Below are 17,874 nucleotides of genomic sequence, written 5' to 3' on the forward strand. Positions count from 1 at the left end.
CAGTCGGGAAAATAAGACTTAATCAACAAATAAGGTGCATGGACCGCTATTACTTGAAATAAAACAAATATAAAGCCCTATTTCACACATTATACAAAAAATATTCAGGTGAGTTAAAAATCAATATGTAAAATCTAAGGAGTTGTAGGAGAAAATACAAGATAATATTTTTCTTACCCTAAAGTAAAATATTCAAACCCAGAAGCTATAAAGTAAAATATTCACAATATGACTATATTAAACATTTAAGACTGTACAGTAATATACGTATAAGAAAAGTTAAAGGACAAGTAATAGAATGGGAAAGTATTTGCAACACATCTAAAAGAGAGTTAATGGTTCGTTTTTGTTTTTTTTTAGGAAAAAAATTCTACAAACGTTTAATCAAAAAATAGATACAGAATACCAAAAAATCTTTTAAAGCTTTTTAAAAATAATAGAAATAGGCAAGAAATATACAAAAACAGGTTTGGTTTCAACAAATATAAAGTAACTATTAAAATAGCACATTGTTGTCACAATCAGATTAATAGGTATTAAAAAATATTGGTAATATCAAGTATTGGTGACTGTGAAAGGAACTGGGTATTCATAGACTTTTTTTTCATCTTCTTAAAGTAGTCCCTTTAGCATATTCTACAGTGTTGGTTTGGTGGAGGTGTATTCTTTTAGCCTTTTTTTTTTTTTTTTGTCTGGGAAACTCCTTATTTCACCTTCCATTTTAATTGGGAGCAAGAGGTCCCAGCCCCACACTAGACTGCCCCCAACCCAGGGTTCCAGTGCCAGGAAGATAAGTCCCCATAACTTTTGGCTGTAAAAACGAGTGAGGATTAAAGCTGTGGAAGACAAATTGCTAGAATCCCAGGCAGTTCCTCTTAAAGGGCCCACAGATAGACTTACCTAGACTCACTCCCTTTGAGCTCCAGCACAGGGGCAGCAGATTGAAAGGCACCAGAGGCACATGGGGAGGAACTGAAGTGTCTGTCATCAGGTTGAGAGTTGGGGGACAGATTTTTTCCAGACGGAAGTGCTGACAGTGGCCATTGTTCCTTTTATGAGCTCTCTCCAAACAGAGAAGGCAGGTGGGAATTACATCTGAGACTCCATCAATTTAGCTCACACTGTTTGCCCCACCCTGGTGATTCCCTAAGGCTTTACCCACTCAACTTTTGGGTCCACCCAAGCTGTTTCCAGTGACTTTTCCATACAAATGGCTTGTCTTGCCTCAAGCTTCAGATTTGCCTAAATCATCTTAAACAAGGAGCATCTGATCAGTGAGCCCTGTGCCTATTGCTAAGTGGCTTCAGGCTTGGCACTAGCAGTAGCTGGCCTTGGTTCACAGCTTGGCCTCGCTTGGGCACCTCCAGGCCCAGTACAAGTAGCAGCCATCTGCAGATTGCTTTGTAGCTCATGGCAGATGGCCCTGGACAGAACACAAGTGGTAGCTCACCTTGGCCTGTGCCTCCAGGGAGACTCCAGAGCACCGAATGGACAGCTATAGGCCATGTCAGAGCACCATCACCCAACCACCTCCACTAGTGGCACACCCAAGGGGTAGATTCAGTGGGCATCAGAACCCTGCTGAAGTCAGTCTTGCTCTGAGGAGTTGGCCCCTGCATAGCTGATCCTTCATGGTGGTCGGAGGTTGGTGGTCAGTGGTCACAGCCAGTCCTTGAAGCTGACTGGCCTGAGTAAGTCCCTCCCAATGACCTTCCACCTGCAATCAAGGCTCAACTACAAGAGGAGGTTGTACACAGCTCACATGGTACCCAGCTTGAGCGATAGGGGAGGCTGTGCCGCTGGACCCTACAGGACACCTACTACATTAGGCCATTCCTCTAAGCCAGGGCATTGTAGCAGCTCTAGCTAATATACAGAAACAAACACAGGGAGGCTGCAAAATGAGGAGACAAAGAAGAAATACCCAAATGAAAGAACAAAACTCCAGAAAAGAAAAGCCTAAACAAAATGGACACTAGTGATCTAGATGCAGAGTTCAAAACACTGGTTATAAGGATGCTCAGTGAACTTGAAACTTCAACAGCATAGAAAAGGACATGGAAACCATAAAAAAGGACCAGTCAGAAATGAACGCTATACTAACTGAAATGAACAATTTACTGGGACTCAACAGTAAAGTGGATGAAGCCGAGAATCAAATCAGCAATAAAGAATATAAGGAAGCAGAAAACACCCAATCAGAACAACAAGAAGGAAAAAGAGTCCAAAAAAGTGATGATAGTGTAAGGAGGTTCTGGGACAACTTCAGGTGTACCAACATTCCCATCATGGGGGTGCCAGAAGGAGGAGAGAGAACAAGAAATTTAAAATGTATTTGAAAAAATAATGAAAGAAAATTTCCCTAATTTGATGAAGGAAATAGATATACAAGTTTAGCCAAAGAAGGTGAATGCAAAGGGTCCTGTACCAAGACACATCCCAGTTAAAATGCCAAAGGTTAAAAACAAAGAGAAAGTGTTAAAAGCAGCAAGAGAAAAGCAGTTAGTTACCTATAGGGAGAGCTCTTATAAGACTGTCAGCTGATTTCTCAAACTTTGCAGCCTAGAAGAGATAGGCAGGAAATATACAAAGTGATGAAAAGCAAGGACTTACAACCAAGATTACTCTTCCCATCAAAATTATGATTTAGAATTGAAGTACAGATAAAGAGCTTCCCACACAAGAAAGAGCTAAAGGAGTTCATCTCCACCAAACCAGTACGATATGAAATGTTAAAGGGTCTTCTTTAAGAAGAACAAGAAGATCAAAAATATGAATAGTAAAATAGGAGTAAATACGTATCTATAATTGAATCTAAAAACAAAATAAATGAACAGGAAAAGAAAAAGAATCATAGATATAGAGAACATTTTGATGGTTGCCATATGGGTGGAGGGTCAGGGTGATGGGAAAAAAGGTGAAGGGAAAAAGAAGTACAAATTGGTTGTTACAGAATAATCATGGGGATGTAAAGTGCAGCATAGGGAATATAGTAGCCAAAGAATATATGTGCATGAAACATGGATATGGACAATGGAGTGGGGATTGCCTGAGGGAGTTGGGGGTGGGTCTGGGTGGAGGGAGGCAAAGGGGGAAAAATTGGGACAACTGTAATAGCATAAACAATAAAATACAATTAAAAAAAACTGCCCTGGCTGGCATGGCACATTGTCTTGCAAACCAGAAGGTCACTGGTTTGATTCCAGGTCAGGGCACATGCATGGGTTGTGGACCAGGTCCCCAGTTTGGGGCATTTGAGAGGCACCTGATCAACGTTTCTCCCCTCTTTCTCCCTCCATTTCCCTCTCACAAAAAGTAAGTAAATAAAATCTTCTATAAAAAAAAAAAAATGTAAGTCAGATCATGTCATGCCTCTGTTCAGAACTGTGAACAGGTTTCCCATTTCATTTAGTAAAAAATCCCAAGTGTTTTCGATGGCCTACCAGGACCCATACTCATCATACTTCTTTAACCTTATCTCCTGTTACTCTCCTTGCAAACTTGACTCCAGTCATATGCTCATTGTTGTTTTTTCTGAACAGAGTTTGTTGTTCCTCTACCTAAAAAACTCCTTGCCCCAGAGACCTGCGTGGCTTTTTTGCTTAACTTCTTAAATGTCACCATCTCAATAAGGTTCTTCCTAAGCACCCCTTTCAAAATGACATCCCACCTCCTGCTGTACTTTCTATTCCCTTTGCCTGCCTTAATTTTGCTCTTAACACTTATCACTAGGAGTCTGTATTAGTTTTTTGCTATGGCATAGATTACCACAAATTTATTTTCTGAGCGTTTATGAGCTAGGTGTCTGGGCATGGCATAGCTGGGTGCTATGATCAAAGATTCCAAAGGCTGCAAAAAAGGTGTTAGCTGGGCTGAATTCTTACCTTGACGCTTGACTAGGGCAGAATACTCTTCCATGCTCACTCAGGCTGTTTGCAGACTATTTCCTTGTATGACTGAAGGCTTGGCCTTTACTGTCTGTTGGCCGGAGCTTTCTTCAGGCCCTGGAGGCTGTCTGCAGTTATTTGCTATGTGGGCTTCCTCCCCTCTCCCATTTCCTCTTCTCTACCTCTGGCTTTTCCTCTCTCCCTCTTCCTCTCCTTCCCTTCCTACTCCCCCTCATAAATAATAGAGCTACCCAAACAATTTGGCAAGGCTGAAAGTAAGGAGCCAAAAGAAAATAGGAGAAAATAAATACAGATTAAAATAAATTAATTAGAAGAAATAATTAAATTAGATTTTAAAAACAAAACTGAAAATTTTGATAAACCAGTTCAGTCACCTGCAAATAAAAAAAGATTGGATAGAATGTAGAGATGTGCGCAGAATTTTTCGTAATGTTTGAAAAGTAAGGTTACTAAAGGAGAACTGTTACCAGAATCATAGGAAAAAAACTAGGCAACCACTTTTAATCTTTGGTTGGAGTATCATCCCAATAAGCCAAGGTTGTGGGTTTGATCCTCAGCCAGGGCACATACAAGCATTAACCAGTGAGTTCATAAATAAAGAGGAACAACAAAAATCGATTTTTTTTTTCAAAAGAACCTAACATCACATTACTCCTCAAACTTGACCATAAAAAAAACCTACCTACAGACTTTGTTTTTTTTGCTACTCATATTTCTTAGGGTTACCATATACTCATGAGTGATTAGTAAAGTTAGTCCATCTGTCCTGTGATTTAATGAGTCCATATTAGGTAAAACCACGGTAATTTAGTAGAAGACCAATCAGTGTGACCAGAAAGCTACTCTAGATTCATACTGGAATGCAGCTTTATAAATTTCCCAGTTAGTCATTGCTCTGACATCAGTTTAGTTATTGTCATGCATACTATGCATCATTTGAAGCACTCAAACCTTTGGGGGGCCTAATAAAAAAAAAAAAATATATTAAGCAAAAAAACTCCATTTAAAAAACCAAATTTTTTTTTTTTTTTTTTAATATTCTTTTTTTTTTTGGGGAAAAAATCTTAATCATAAACACCACAAAAGAAAAAAAAAAATTAAAACAAAAAAAGGGGGGGGAAATGTTAGCAGGACTTGTTAAAGAACAACAGAAAGCTGAAGTATAGTGGCTAGGTCAAAGTTTCACATACTTTCAGGTTAAGGTGTCATGTAGGACAAGATAGTCAGGAATTTCCCAGAGAGGTCAGAGTTAGAGATAGGGAGTTTGAGTTCATTAGCCAAAAGACAATGTTTTAAAGTTACTGAGCTGGGTGAAGTTAACAGTGGTGAAAATGTATGATGTAAAGATAGTGAAAAGATAGTGAGGCTCAAGATGAAGTCCCAGAATTCTTGAAAATTAAAAAGTGGGAAAAAAATGGCATGAAGTGTACAAAGGATGCTGAGAGGAAAGCTCACTAAGGAGGAAAACCAGGAGAATGTGACAGAGAAATTAGAAGGAAAAAAATTGAAGAAGGAGGGAATAGTTATAATTCTGTCAAATGATCTACAACATACGGGAGGACAGTTTGAACGTCTTTAGGAAGGATAGGCCTATGTATTTGGCATAAATTAAAATATAAACTTAACCACTTTTAGAGTCATAGGATTCTAGTGGCCTTAGAGGTCATAGAAAGAAGCTAAAGTCTTTAGGGGGGAAGTTCACTTCTCAGCCTCTTTTCTGCCTTTAGCCAAGTTAGTATCTTTTTGCCTCTGGACCCTTACCGTAGTCTCTTAACTGAATGTCTAGCAGCCATTCTGTAATTCTGTCTTACAGTGGTCAGGGTCACCTGAACATACTCTCCTACTCACAGTCCTTTCATGACTGCTTTTGCTCATAAGATAAAGACCACAGTCCTTACCATGCATGGTCTGTGAGGCTCTGCTGTATGATTAGGCTCTTGTGTACCTCTCCAGCTCCTTCCCACCTTAGTGCCTACTGATGATGATGTTTTAGGACCTTGAATATGTCAAGCTCTTTACTGCATTCAGGCCTTTGCACATGCTATTCTCCCTAGGGGATGCTCATCCTTCCTGTTTTTCTGCCTGGCCATCTTCTATGTAGTTCAACTCTCTGTTTGTTTATTTACTTATTTAAAAGGCACTTTAAGAATGTATTTTTATTTATTTTAGAGAGGGGAAGGGAAGGAAAAAGAGGGAGAGAAACATCCATGTGTGGTTGCCTCTCTTGCGCCCCCTACTGGGGACCTGGCCCGCAACCCAGGCATGTGCCCTGACTGGGAATCGAACCAGGAACCCCTTGGTTCGCAGGCCGGTGCTCAGTCCACTGAGCCACACCAGCCAGGGTTCAACTCTGTTTAAATATCACTTTTTAAAGGAACATGCTGACCTCCAAGACAATGTCAAGTCTCTTAAATATTCTCATAGTATGTTTTTTATGTTTAGCACTTATCATTATTATACTTAAAATAATAATTTGTGTTCTAATTTACTGTTGTCTTCCCTTGTAGAGAATTAATTGTGTCCAAGAAGCCAATATATTTTATTGTCATTGTCTCCTCTCTTGCCCCACCTATATCCTCAGCAGTTTGCACAGTGTCTGTATTCAAATAAATATTTATTGTTTGAATCGTGACCAATCCATTACTACCTGGGCAGTTATTAGTACACTATTATCCATTATATGTTACAGATTGATTTTGTCTGAAATGGATCTGAATACCACTGAATTTTCTCAGTTAAATTTGGCTCTTTAATAAATCTATATCTGGACATGATCAAGTGTAATAATTGGTTCTTAGGAAATAAATATATTGAAATACATGTAATTGGATTAAATTAAGAATATCACATTGATACAGATTATAGGATCCCTACCCATCCCTAAATGAGAGCAATGAAATGTTAAAATACTTACAAAAAATATTGTTTATTTTCTAGATTCTTTTTGTAATTTCTCTCATATATAAATGTATTTTTAATCCTCACCGTAGGATATGTTTATTGATTTTAGAAGGAGAGGAAGTGGGGAGGAGAAGACAGATAAAGAGATACAGAGATACAGAGGTTGATGTGAGAAGAAAACATGCCCTGTCCCTGCGTGCCCCAACTAGGGATTGAACCTGCAGGCTAGGTATATGCCCTGACTTGGGATTGAACACACATTTTGGCATCTGGGACGATGCTCCAACCAACTATGCCACCTGGCCAGGGCTTCCCTTATATATTCTTAATGTTTTTGATGATCTCACTTTGCATACCTCAGCTGTGGATCACAACTGGTTGAACTTTGAGACAATTTTAGAGTATTTTGACAAGGTCACTTGGTGCTTTAAAAACAATTAATTACTCATGAAAGATCAACAGTACTCGTTGTCTGAACAACCTCTGAGTATTTGAACTTTTATCCATAATCTGAAAGATGCCTTTGTACTTCAAACAAAAGTAAATAATGAGACTAAAAGCACATTCTCTTGAACGGGACAACTAGATTTTAAACTCCTTAAAGAGAGTTCTGTTTGTATACTCGTTATCTCCTTTCTTTGAATTTTTATTGCACACAACCTTAACAATTGATTATTGAGTATTTTTTTCCATTGTATTAGGCATGTTTACCTGTTTCTTATATTCAGTTCTCCTAAGACCGAAGTGTTTCATAATTCTTATGAAAAGGTAAGAATGTCTTACTGGTAAAGATCCTTTGGAGGCTCATAAAATGTGTCATGGGTTTAAAAAGCTTATTTCCTCACATTTTTTGATAAGATACCACATCTAATTAAGATCCTCCTGATAAAAAGAACAGAAACTAATTTTGTAATGTTGGCATTAAACCTCCACCCCCCCCGCCCCCCCGCTACACAATCTGTTCTGCTTCTGTTAATAAAGTCAAATTTGTCTGACTTGAGGAAACAGATGGTAAACTGTGATCTACCACTAGAAGGCATTTTCCACCGCCTCTGCTACACATGACAGGATTTCAGTTCATGTTGTGGCACTCAAATCCAATTACCTTCAGGATTTTTAATATTAATATTACAGCTCACTGAGCACTTGCAGTGGTAATTTTTATAAGTGTGGTAAATTAACTTTTCTTGGACTTGGGAGTATTTTTAACTTTTTTATCTGAGCTTAAAGTTTTACTTATTAAAGAACCTTTTATCCCCACAAGATATATGATTTAATCTTTGGGTCAAGAATTATTTTGGGGGCAGTTTGACTGTTGTTAGGTGTTTATTTAAATTCTGTTTATTTTATACAGTTTAATATCTGAATACTTTCTATAACAGTTGATTATTTTGTAAAATTTGAGAGTGATTTAAAATATTGTTTGCTCCAAAAACATTTTTCTTGATAGAAGATTATTCTTTCGAGTTAAAAACTGGGCTTTCTGAGAGCTGGGATGAGAAGAAGTTTGGGGGAGGGTGATTTTATGAGAGGGGGAAGGAGAGGACCATGGGGTGTTCCCAGAAGTTTTTTCCTCTGCTTGAGACTGCCTCTCTGTTCTTAGATTGTGTTTTGGTTATTTCAGGATTAGCTTATCAACTTTTTCTCCTCCTTTAAAATGAAAATATCTTTACTTTTTAGAAAACATAATAATGTGTTTATTATGAAAAACATGCAGAGAAAATGAAAAACCTCTACCAAATAAAGCCCTGCCTCCAACAGAAAAAATGGCCACTGTTTTTTATTTAATATATATTCTTTCAGACTTTTTTGATGCCTTTGTAAACCTGGTAGAAGTGTGTGTGTGTACACACATACTGCAATGAAATCATATTCTTTAATCTGATTTCTTCACTTAATAAAGCATATATAGATAGATCACAGTATCAATATTTGTATTCTAAAGGTGATGTAATTTTCCATTATATGAATGAATATTCCATATTTTAACTTAATTAGACAACTATTCATGAACAATAAGTTTCCGATTTTTTCTGTTGCTATTAAAAATGAACATCCTGGTACATTACTCTTGTGCTATTTCCTTTTCATAATTTATTGAGGTATAATTAACATAAAATGTATTTTTAAGTGTGCAGTTGTGTGAGTTTTGACAAATTTATAGACCCACATAATCACCACCACTCAAGTTATAGGCCATTTCAGTCATCTCAGGTTTCCCTTAACCTCTTCCCAATTAAACTCTCACTTTCATCCCTTGTGCCAGATAATAACTACTCTGCTTTCTACCATTGTTGATTTGATTTGTCTCTTTAGAGTTTCACAAATGTAATTGTGCAGTGTGTACTCTTTTGTGTCTGGCTTCTTGCGTTTGCTGTAATGTTTTTGAGATTTATCCATGTTCTGTTTATCAGTACCTTTTATTGCTGAGTTGTATTCCATTTTATGGATATATCGCTCTAAGTTTACCCATACCTTTTAAAAAATATTTTATTTATTTTTAGAGAGGGGGGCGGAAGGGAGAAAGAGAGGTAGAGAAACATTGATGTGTGAGAAAAACATCAATCAGTTGCCTCTTGCACGTGCCCCAGCTGGGGACTGACCTGCATGTGCCCTTACTGGGAATTGAACTGATGACCACTTTGCGGGACAATGCTCATCCAACTGAGCCATGGTGGGTCAGGGCTCCATTTATCTTTTAAAAAAAAGATTTATTGATTTTTGAGGGGGAGAGAGCAAGCAGGGGAGAGAGAGAGAGAAACACTGATTTGTTGTTCCACTTATTTATGTACAAGGGGGGACCCAAAAAAACTGGAATTATCTTCCGGAGAGTAGGCCCTTCGTAGTACAGGCTTCCCCCTATAGATGAGTGTTCTAGGAACCCATCTGTATCCGTGTACCAGCTGGTGTTGTGAGAGGCTGCATTTGGCTTCAGTGAATTCTCTTGAAGATTCTTGCAGCGCATATGCCTATTTCATGATGGGTGATTTACAGTGCATCTGTCCACACCGCACTGAGCATTCAGCAGTTTCTGACCAAAAATAGCATTAACCCCTGTGCCCCACGCTCCCTTTTCATCCTTTCTTGGCCTGAGTGACTTTTTTTTTGTTTCCCAAGATGAAAAAATTCCTGAAAGGAAAATATTTTGACAATGTTCAAGAGGTGAAACAAAAAAACGGCAAAAGCACTAAGAGCCTTTTAAATCGGTATGTTCAAAAACTGTTTTGAGCAGAGGAAAAAAATGTTTTGATGGGTGTATTGCATCAAATGGAGAGTACTTCGAAGGTGACAGAAGTTTAAACATGTAAGGATAAATACACAATTTTTAAATAAGTAAGTTCCAGTTTTTTTGGGGTCCCCCATCATATTCTTTGGTTGCGTCTTGTATGTGCCCTGATTGGGGATTGAACCCACAATCTTGGCATATCAGGACAACACTTTAACCAACTGCGCTACCTGGCCAGGGCTATCCATTTACCTTTTGATGGACACTTGGGTTTTGCAGTCTTAGGCTAAAATTAATAAAGCTATGACCATCTACTTGGAAATCTTTTTGTAGACATTTGTTTTCATTTCTTATGGGTAAAAAATACCTAGCAGTGGAGTTGATGGTCATATGGTACTTTACAAAAATGTTCCAAACCCCTCTAAAGTTATATAATTTACATGCCCACCAGCCAACATTTCTTGCCAACATTTGGTATCATCTGCCTTTTTGACAGTAGGCATTCTGATAGTTGTGTAGTTGTGTCTTGTGGTTTTAATATGCATTTCCCTGACTTTTCAATAATGTTGAGCCTGGGCTTATTGGCTTTTTGTATAATTTCTTTTGTCAAGTGTTTATTTCAGCTTTTTCCCGTTTAAAAAAAAAAATTGGGTTTCCTCATTATTACAGGGTTGTAAGAGTTTTTTTTCTATATACCTGTGTTGTTGAAAGATCAGTGCATTGCAGATGTTTTCTTCCAGTCTGTGACTTACCTTTTTATTTTTTTAACAGTATGTCATGTAGAAATTTTTAATTTTGAAGAGGTCTGACATTAATTTTCTTGTATTGGTTTGTGCTTTTTTTGTCCTAGATCTAAGAAATCTTTGTATACCTCAGAGTCACAAAGGTATTGCAGTGTGCTTTTTAAAAATTTTTTTAGAATCTTTATAGTTTTGAGTTTTACATTTTGAAGTAGTTTTTTGGTGTTTAATTTGAAGTTAATTTTTTTCCAAATGTATAACAAGATACTAAAGTGGCATTCTTGACTGAATTTCCTGCAACTTTGTTGAAAACCAATTTTTTTACGTGTGTGTGTATCTGCTCTGGCCTTTCTGTTTTGTTCCACTGATCCTTATATCTGTCCTTATGCTAATGATATGCTGTCTTGATTACTGTAGTTTTATAGTAAGTTTTGAAATTGGATAGTGTAAGTCCTATAACTTTTTTCTTTTTTTCAAAATATCTTTGGTGGTATTGGCCCTTGGGTTTACATACAAATTTTAGAATAAGCTGTCAGTTTCTACGAAAAAACGTACTCTGATTTTTTTATTATGTTTACATTGAATCTTTATAGGTCATTTGGGGAGGAATTGACATCAGTAATATTTGCTCTTTGGACCCATATTTATTAAAATTTTTATTTATTTATTTATTGGTGGGGGAAGGAAAGAGAAAGGGAGAGAAACATTGATGTGAGTGAGAAACTTCGATCAGTTGCCCCTTGTATGTGCCCCCACTGGGGACAGAACCAGCAACCCAGGCAAGTGCCCTGAGTAGGCATCGAACTGGTGACCTTTAGCTTTGTGGGATCACGCTCTACCAGCTGAGCCACACCAGCCAGGGCCAGATCCATATTTGTTGAGATCTTTTTTCTCTTAGTAATGTTCTTCAGTTTTTACTGTGTGTCTTTTACATAAATTACTAAGTTTATCTTTCTAATGTTAAGTATATTTAAACAAATTACATTTCCAGTTATTGCTAACACAGAAATAGAATTACTATTTGAATTTTGATCTTTAGTCTTGTGACTGTGCTTATCAGTTTTAGCTTTTTTTGTAGATTTCTTAGAATTTTATGAATAAAGACAATTTTAATTCTTCCTTTCTAATATATATGTCTTCTATTTTTTCCCTTTACCTAATTTATTTCATGTTCGTAGGACCTCTACTATAATGTTGAATAGAAATTGATGGGAGCACACATCCTTGTGTTGCTCCCAATTTTATGGGAAAAGCATTCAGTCTTTCACAATTATATGGTAACTTGTAGGTTTATTGTAGATGTAGTTGAACAAGTTGAGAATGTTCCTTTCTATTCTAAGTTTGCTGAGAATTTTTTCTTTCCATGCAATGTTTATTTTTGCCAAGTGCTTATTCTACATATACAGTTGACCCTTGAACAACATAGATTTGAACTGCGTGGGTCTGCTTATATTTGGATTTTTTTCAGTCACTATACAGTCGGCCCTCTGTATTCTTGGGTTTCACATCCACAGATTCAATGAACTGCAGATCAAAAACAGTATATTTCCTTTTTGCCCCCTTAATTAATATGTGGCTCTTATTGCATCTTTAAAATATTGCAAATAAGTCTGAGGAACCGTTCAGCACCTTGCTGTTTCTATAGTTCGACAGTATATTTTCAGTCTGCATTTGGGATTCTTCGAGTATGTTGGAACCAATACTCTGGAGATACTGAGGAATGACTGAGGTTTTGGGGGAGTCAAAAGTTATACATGAATTTCTGACTGGGGGGAGGGGGGTGAGTATTGGCATCTCTAACCCCCATGCTGTTCAAGGGTCAACTGTATTGAGGTAATTGTATAGGTTTTCTTTTTTATTCTGTTAATATGGCAAATTACAGTGATTATTTTTCAAATGTTAAACCTGCTTTACTTTGCTAGAATAAACTCCACTTGGTCATGATTTAAAAAAATATACTGCTGGGCTAGGTTTGCTAATAATTTATTAAAGATGATTGAGTCTATGTTCATGAAAGATACTCATTTTTTAAAAAGATTTTATTTATTTATTTTTTTAGAGAGAGGGGAAGGGAAGGAGAAAGAGAGGGAGAGAACATGAGTGTGTGGTTACCTCTTGAGTGCCCCCCACTGGAGACCCAACCCACAACCCAGGCATGTGCCCTGACTGAGAATTGAACCGGCAACCCTTTGGTTTGCAGGCCGGCACTCAATCCACTGAACCACATCAGCCAGGGTCATGAAAGATACTCATTTATAGTTTTCTTCTGTCTTTGTCTGATTTTGTACTGGTTTTACACAATGAGTCCCTTTCCTCAATTTTCTGAAACAATTTGGGTAGGATTGGTGCTGTTCCTTTCTTAAATGTTTGGTGAAATTTATCAATGGAACCATTTGGACTCAGGGTTTTAGTTGCAGTTTTACTTTTTTTCATTTTTTTAATAAGATCTCAAATTATGAATTAAACATCTTTAATAGATGAAGAGCTATTCAGGTTTTGTACTTCTTCCTCCATTAACTTTCAAAATTGTCTTTCAAGGAATTTGTCCATTTAACCTAAATTGTTGAATTTACTGAGATAAAATGATTCATAATATTCCCTCATTATTCTTTTAATGTTTGTGGGATCTATAGTCATGTCTCCTCTCTTTCATTCTTGATAATGGTAGTTTGTGTTTTCTCTCTAAATATTTTTTATCACTCTAGATAGAAGATTATTAATTTTATTGATTTTTCAAAAAAAAAGCTTTTGAATATATTGATTTCTCTTTTTTTTATTTCATTGGTTTCCATTCTTACATCTGTTTACTGTGGGTTCACTTTGCTCTTATTTGCTGCATCAGGTAGAAACTTAAACTATTGATTTAAGACTATTCTTTGTTGACTTAAGCACTTAAAGCTGTATATTTTCTTCTAAGCACTAATGTAGCTGCAAGCCCCAGATTTTGATATTTTGCTTTACATTTCTTTCAGTTCAACATACCTTAAAATATCCTTTGTAATTTAGAAGTTTAGTTTTCAGATATTTTGGAATTTTTCTATCTTTCTGTTAATGATTTCTACTTGACTTTGTGTTTTTTTTTTGTTGTTGTTTTCTGAGTTTTAGAGAGTGACAAGAAAGTGGGGGCTTCCTCTGGGGGAAGGGATGGGAGAAGGGGTTAGCTTGTCACCACTTGTGGAGGCTCTATGCCTATCCTTTGTTAGTCCTGAAGGGGGTTCTGAGGTGCCTCTAAGGTTTTCATGGTACATAGTCTGAAGCTATTGCCATAGATTGTGCAGTAAATTTGGTTAGATTAAAATGATGCTAAGGTCAACATCCATTACATTAATTGTTAAATGGTTGTCTCAGAGTAAGCACTTAAAGAGATTCGCTGTATAATTCAAATATCTAAATAAATGAAACATTATTGGAAACATAAACTATGGAGTGCAAATTTAAAATGAGTACCAAGAAGGAAAAAAACCAAAAATGTTTATCTCATCCAGATAAAAATGTTTGAACCTGTACACACTTTCTAGTAATACATACTTTCATTGTTTCTTAGTATCGATAATTTTGAATAAATGATAACATTTTATTATTTTCCTTAATGCACTTTTACCACTGAGGATAAAGCTGTTTAAAGTAGATTGTGTCTGTTAAATAAGCTACAGTTACATAGGCCTCTAACAAAATTGTTAGAACTAAGTCAAAATGATAAAATTGGTGCATTTTGTTATAAATATGATAAGTAGGCATAGAGGTGATTCCTGACAACTGCCTAACTGCCTTTCGTCATTTAGAGATCAGAAAACTGTGGCCCATCAGTTAAGAACGATTTACATTTTTAAGTGGTTGTAAGACAAAAATCAAGAAGAATCCGTGTCCACAGGGCTGACTTACTACCTGGCCCTTTATAGGAAAACTTTGCTGATTCCTGACTTAAAAAGGATTTGTTTCCCCTTACAGATCTTTTCAAAAAGGAAAGGATGACATCAGTGTCTGATAACATGGCATCCTCTTATTCTTTATCTTACCCAAGGGGCTGGTATCTGGTTTCAGAATCTTTCTTCTACAGTTACCCATGTCTATTTAAATGGTGGAATTTGGCATCAGCCTGTATAGAAAATCACCATTATGCAGAGAAGATTGATAATGAGCAAATGGTCAATGTATTTTTCAAGAATAGTAATCTGTAGCATAACACACATTATTTTAGATTTGGTTTTGTACTATATACATATAGTACACATTAGTTTTGTAGTGTGTGTATGTATGTGTGTGTGTATATATATATCGCATTTTTATATATAACTTAATTTTTAAAGCTTCTTCAAACCACTTAAATATTGAATTGTGTATACACAAATTAATTTTATGCTGATGTATATTTTTGCAGGATGATTGCCTTTTGAAAGTATGGTATCCTATGACTGGATGGAAGTCTTCAATTATACCACAAGATCATCACGAAGTGAAAAGGAGACAGGCATCTACCCAATTTTCCTTTGTTTATTTGGCACATCCTCGAACTGTGACAGGTTTTTCATGGCGTAAAACTAGCAAGTATATGCCCAGGTTAGATAAATGTACCATGTAACTTGTATATTTACATGTTGATAAAAATAATGAAAACAAAATCCTTTTACCACATTGACATGGTGGCAATTAAGAGCAGAGGCTCTGGTGTCAACTGCCCGAATTCAGACCCTGCTGCTGTTGTTACTGGCTTCATGGCTTTTGACTGAATTTTTGAAGTTCTCTATGCCTCATTTTTTCTCTTTGTAAAATGAGGGTAGTAATAGTACCTACCTCTGAGTTGTGAGACTAAAATGTGTTCATGCATGTGAATGCTTAGTGTAGGCCCTTTGTACATAGTATGTACTCAGGCAGCATTAGCTGGTATTGTTGGTAGTAGCTGTAGTAGTTGAAGATTCTAGAAAGGAAATGTTTGCAAGTAACAGGGTAGCACACTCTGAGGGGAAATAAAACATAAGTACACTGTCAGTAATAAACACGGTGAAAGACCATGTCATATATAGTGAATAAAGTGGCCAGCTTTTTCTCAGGGCTATCAACAGAACTTTCTCAAAGGATTTATTATGTGTTTTTTCTCATTGTCACATTATCTTTTGAAAATATTTAGAAGGTTAAATAAACTACAGAACAGCTCATACAAATGATTCCTGTATTATATATAAAATTCTGTAAAAGCTTGTTTAGAAATCTACATTCGTTTTTGAGGAGGGGTTATTTCTTCTAAATATATCTGAGAAATGTTTACAACTAACAGGATATACAGTACATATTATAGAGGTGTTCAGTCAATGATAACGTGGGAAATTTATACATTTTTGGAATCTAAATAAAAGGTTTATTCTTCCTAACTTATTGGCATCTATTGAAAGCATTTGCAAAACAGTTTACTTTTGACTGACTGAGATTCTGTGTAAGCATTTTTTAAAAGGGAGAGTTTATTTATGGCAAGGAGTTATGTCACTTCAGCTGCTTAATGCTGTGACATTTTTGCTTAATTTAATGGAAATTAATTTGTAGCTTGAAATTATATTCTCTTTGCAGTTTAATTATGAAGATGCTCACTTGTTTACCTATTTGTAACCATTTAGGTTATAAGAAGGATGATGCAAAAATGATGCAACTACTGCTCTAAGCCATATAGTTTAATTACTTTTAATGATCTTTTATTAGTTTCTGTAATTTGCAGTAATTAGGTTTTCTTTTGCTGTTCATTTTGTTTAGGAGATACTAATATTCCTCCAAATCCTAGTTTTCAAGCAGCACATGTGTAATCTGGCATTAATTTCTATTTCCTTTGTCAAAACTGTTTCCAATTTTTGTGATGTTCATAGCAATACTATATATATGATTTCAGACTCTTGAATTGACCACTCTTTTTCCATATAGTGTGATTTCTAAAGCTGTTGGAAGTATACTATACTGGCATTTAGCTTAGCTATTCAAAGCATGATTTTAATGAATTAAGATGATTGTCAGGTACAGATAGGTTGTTCTTATTTTATGGTAACTTATTGCAGCTCTATACCCAACCTCCCACTTTGCAGGTATGAGCAGGTAATAAATGGGGTTTGATGAAGCTGTGAAATAGTGCAGATCCATTCCATTATTGGAAATACAACTACACATAGTTCATACTGTTAGTTTTTCACTGATGTTGTCTTTATATGTGTAGAACCAAATGCAAATAGCCTTTAATTAATCGACAGGATTGATATTCAGAGTAATTTTTGTTTACTTCTCTTTGTCATTAGAGGTTCTGTCTGTAATGTGTTGTTAACTTCATGCCATGATGGTGTCTGCCGGCTCTGGGCGGAAACCTTGTTACCAGAAGACTGTCTTTTGGGTGAGCAGATTTGTGAGACTACCACTTCCAGCATTGCCAGCAATCTTACTCATGCTGGAAAACACAAAGACAGAATACAACATGCTCTTGAGGTACTACATTATTTAAGGTGTTAAATGAATTTTGAAGATATATATGTCTGGTGGGAATTTATAAACTAGGATGCAGGTAATACACAGTGGTACATGTAATGATAAAACTAATAGCAAAGAAATCTCACTTATTTTATGCTTGTTAAATTACTCATTTTATGCCATGTAGAAGCTGACTATAGATAGTAATGATTTCAGACATGTAGTCTAGGTAAATAGTATAATTTTAATTCTGTCAATTTGAGTGTCAAATATGAAAATCTTTGGCTTACATGTTTACTAAAACATGTAAATGTTGTTTTACATTTCCTTGAAATTAGTTGTAATTAAAAATAGTTTGCTTGTTTCATGAGGATTAGATTTTACTTTTATTGTTTTAATTAAAAGTGACTATTTAGATCTTTAAGATGTTATCAGATGTATATGAACCTACATAATTGCTTTACAATTTCCATTGTTTAATGTTTTGAAAAATGAAATAATTTTTCCAATTTTTAAATGCAATACATATGAAATACTATGCTTTCTAAGAAATTAGGTTATTTATAATATAGCATAAACTGTTGTATCCATTATGATTAGAGAATAAAATGGGAAAAACACACTATTGGAAATTACCAGAAATTTATTTTGGTAAACCTATATT

The 17,874-nt window shown here is 35.9% G+C and overlaps 1 protein-coding gene across 2 annotated transcripts in view; it reads left to right on the forward strand.

Annotated features, from left to right (window-relative positions):
• The window catches only part of DMXL2 (Dmx like 2), a 134,525-nt gene that overhangs the window by 38,626 nt on the left and 78,025 nt on the right, over positions 1 to 17,874 (forward strand). For both annotated transcript variants that reach the window (XM_054565427.1, XM_054565428.1), the window contains exons 7-8: positions 15,154 to 15,332; positions 17,045 to 17,228. In XM_054565427.1, the coding sequence (XP_054421402.1) occupies positions 15,154 to 15,332; positions 17,045 to 17,228 (363 nt within the window). The remainder of the gene's footprint in view (positions 1 to 15,153; positions 15,333 to 17,044; positions 17,229 to 17,874) is intronic.

This window comes from Pteronotus mesoamericanus, unplaced genomic scaffold (assembly GCF_021234165.1).
Source record: "Pteronotus mesoamericanus isolate MK-2021 breed Mesoamerican mustached bat unplaced genomic scaffold, CSHL_Meso_final contig_164, whole genome shotgun sequence".
NCBI lineage: Eukaryota > Metazoa > Chordata > Mammalia > Chiroptera > Mormoopidae > Pteronotus > Pteronotus mesoamericanus.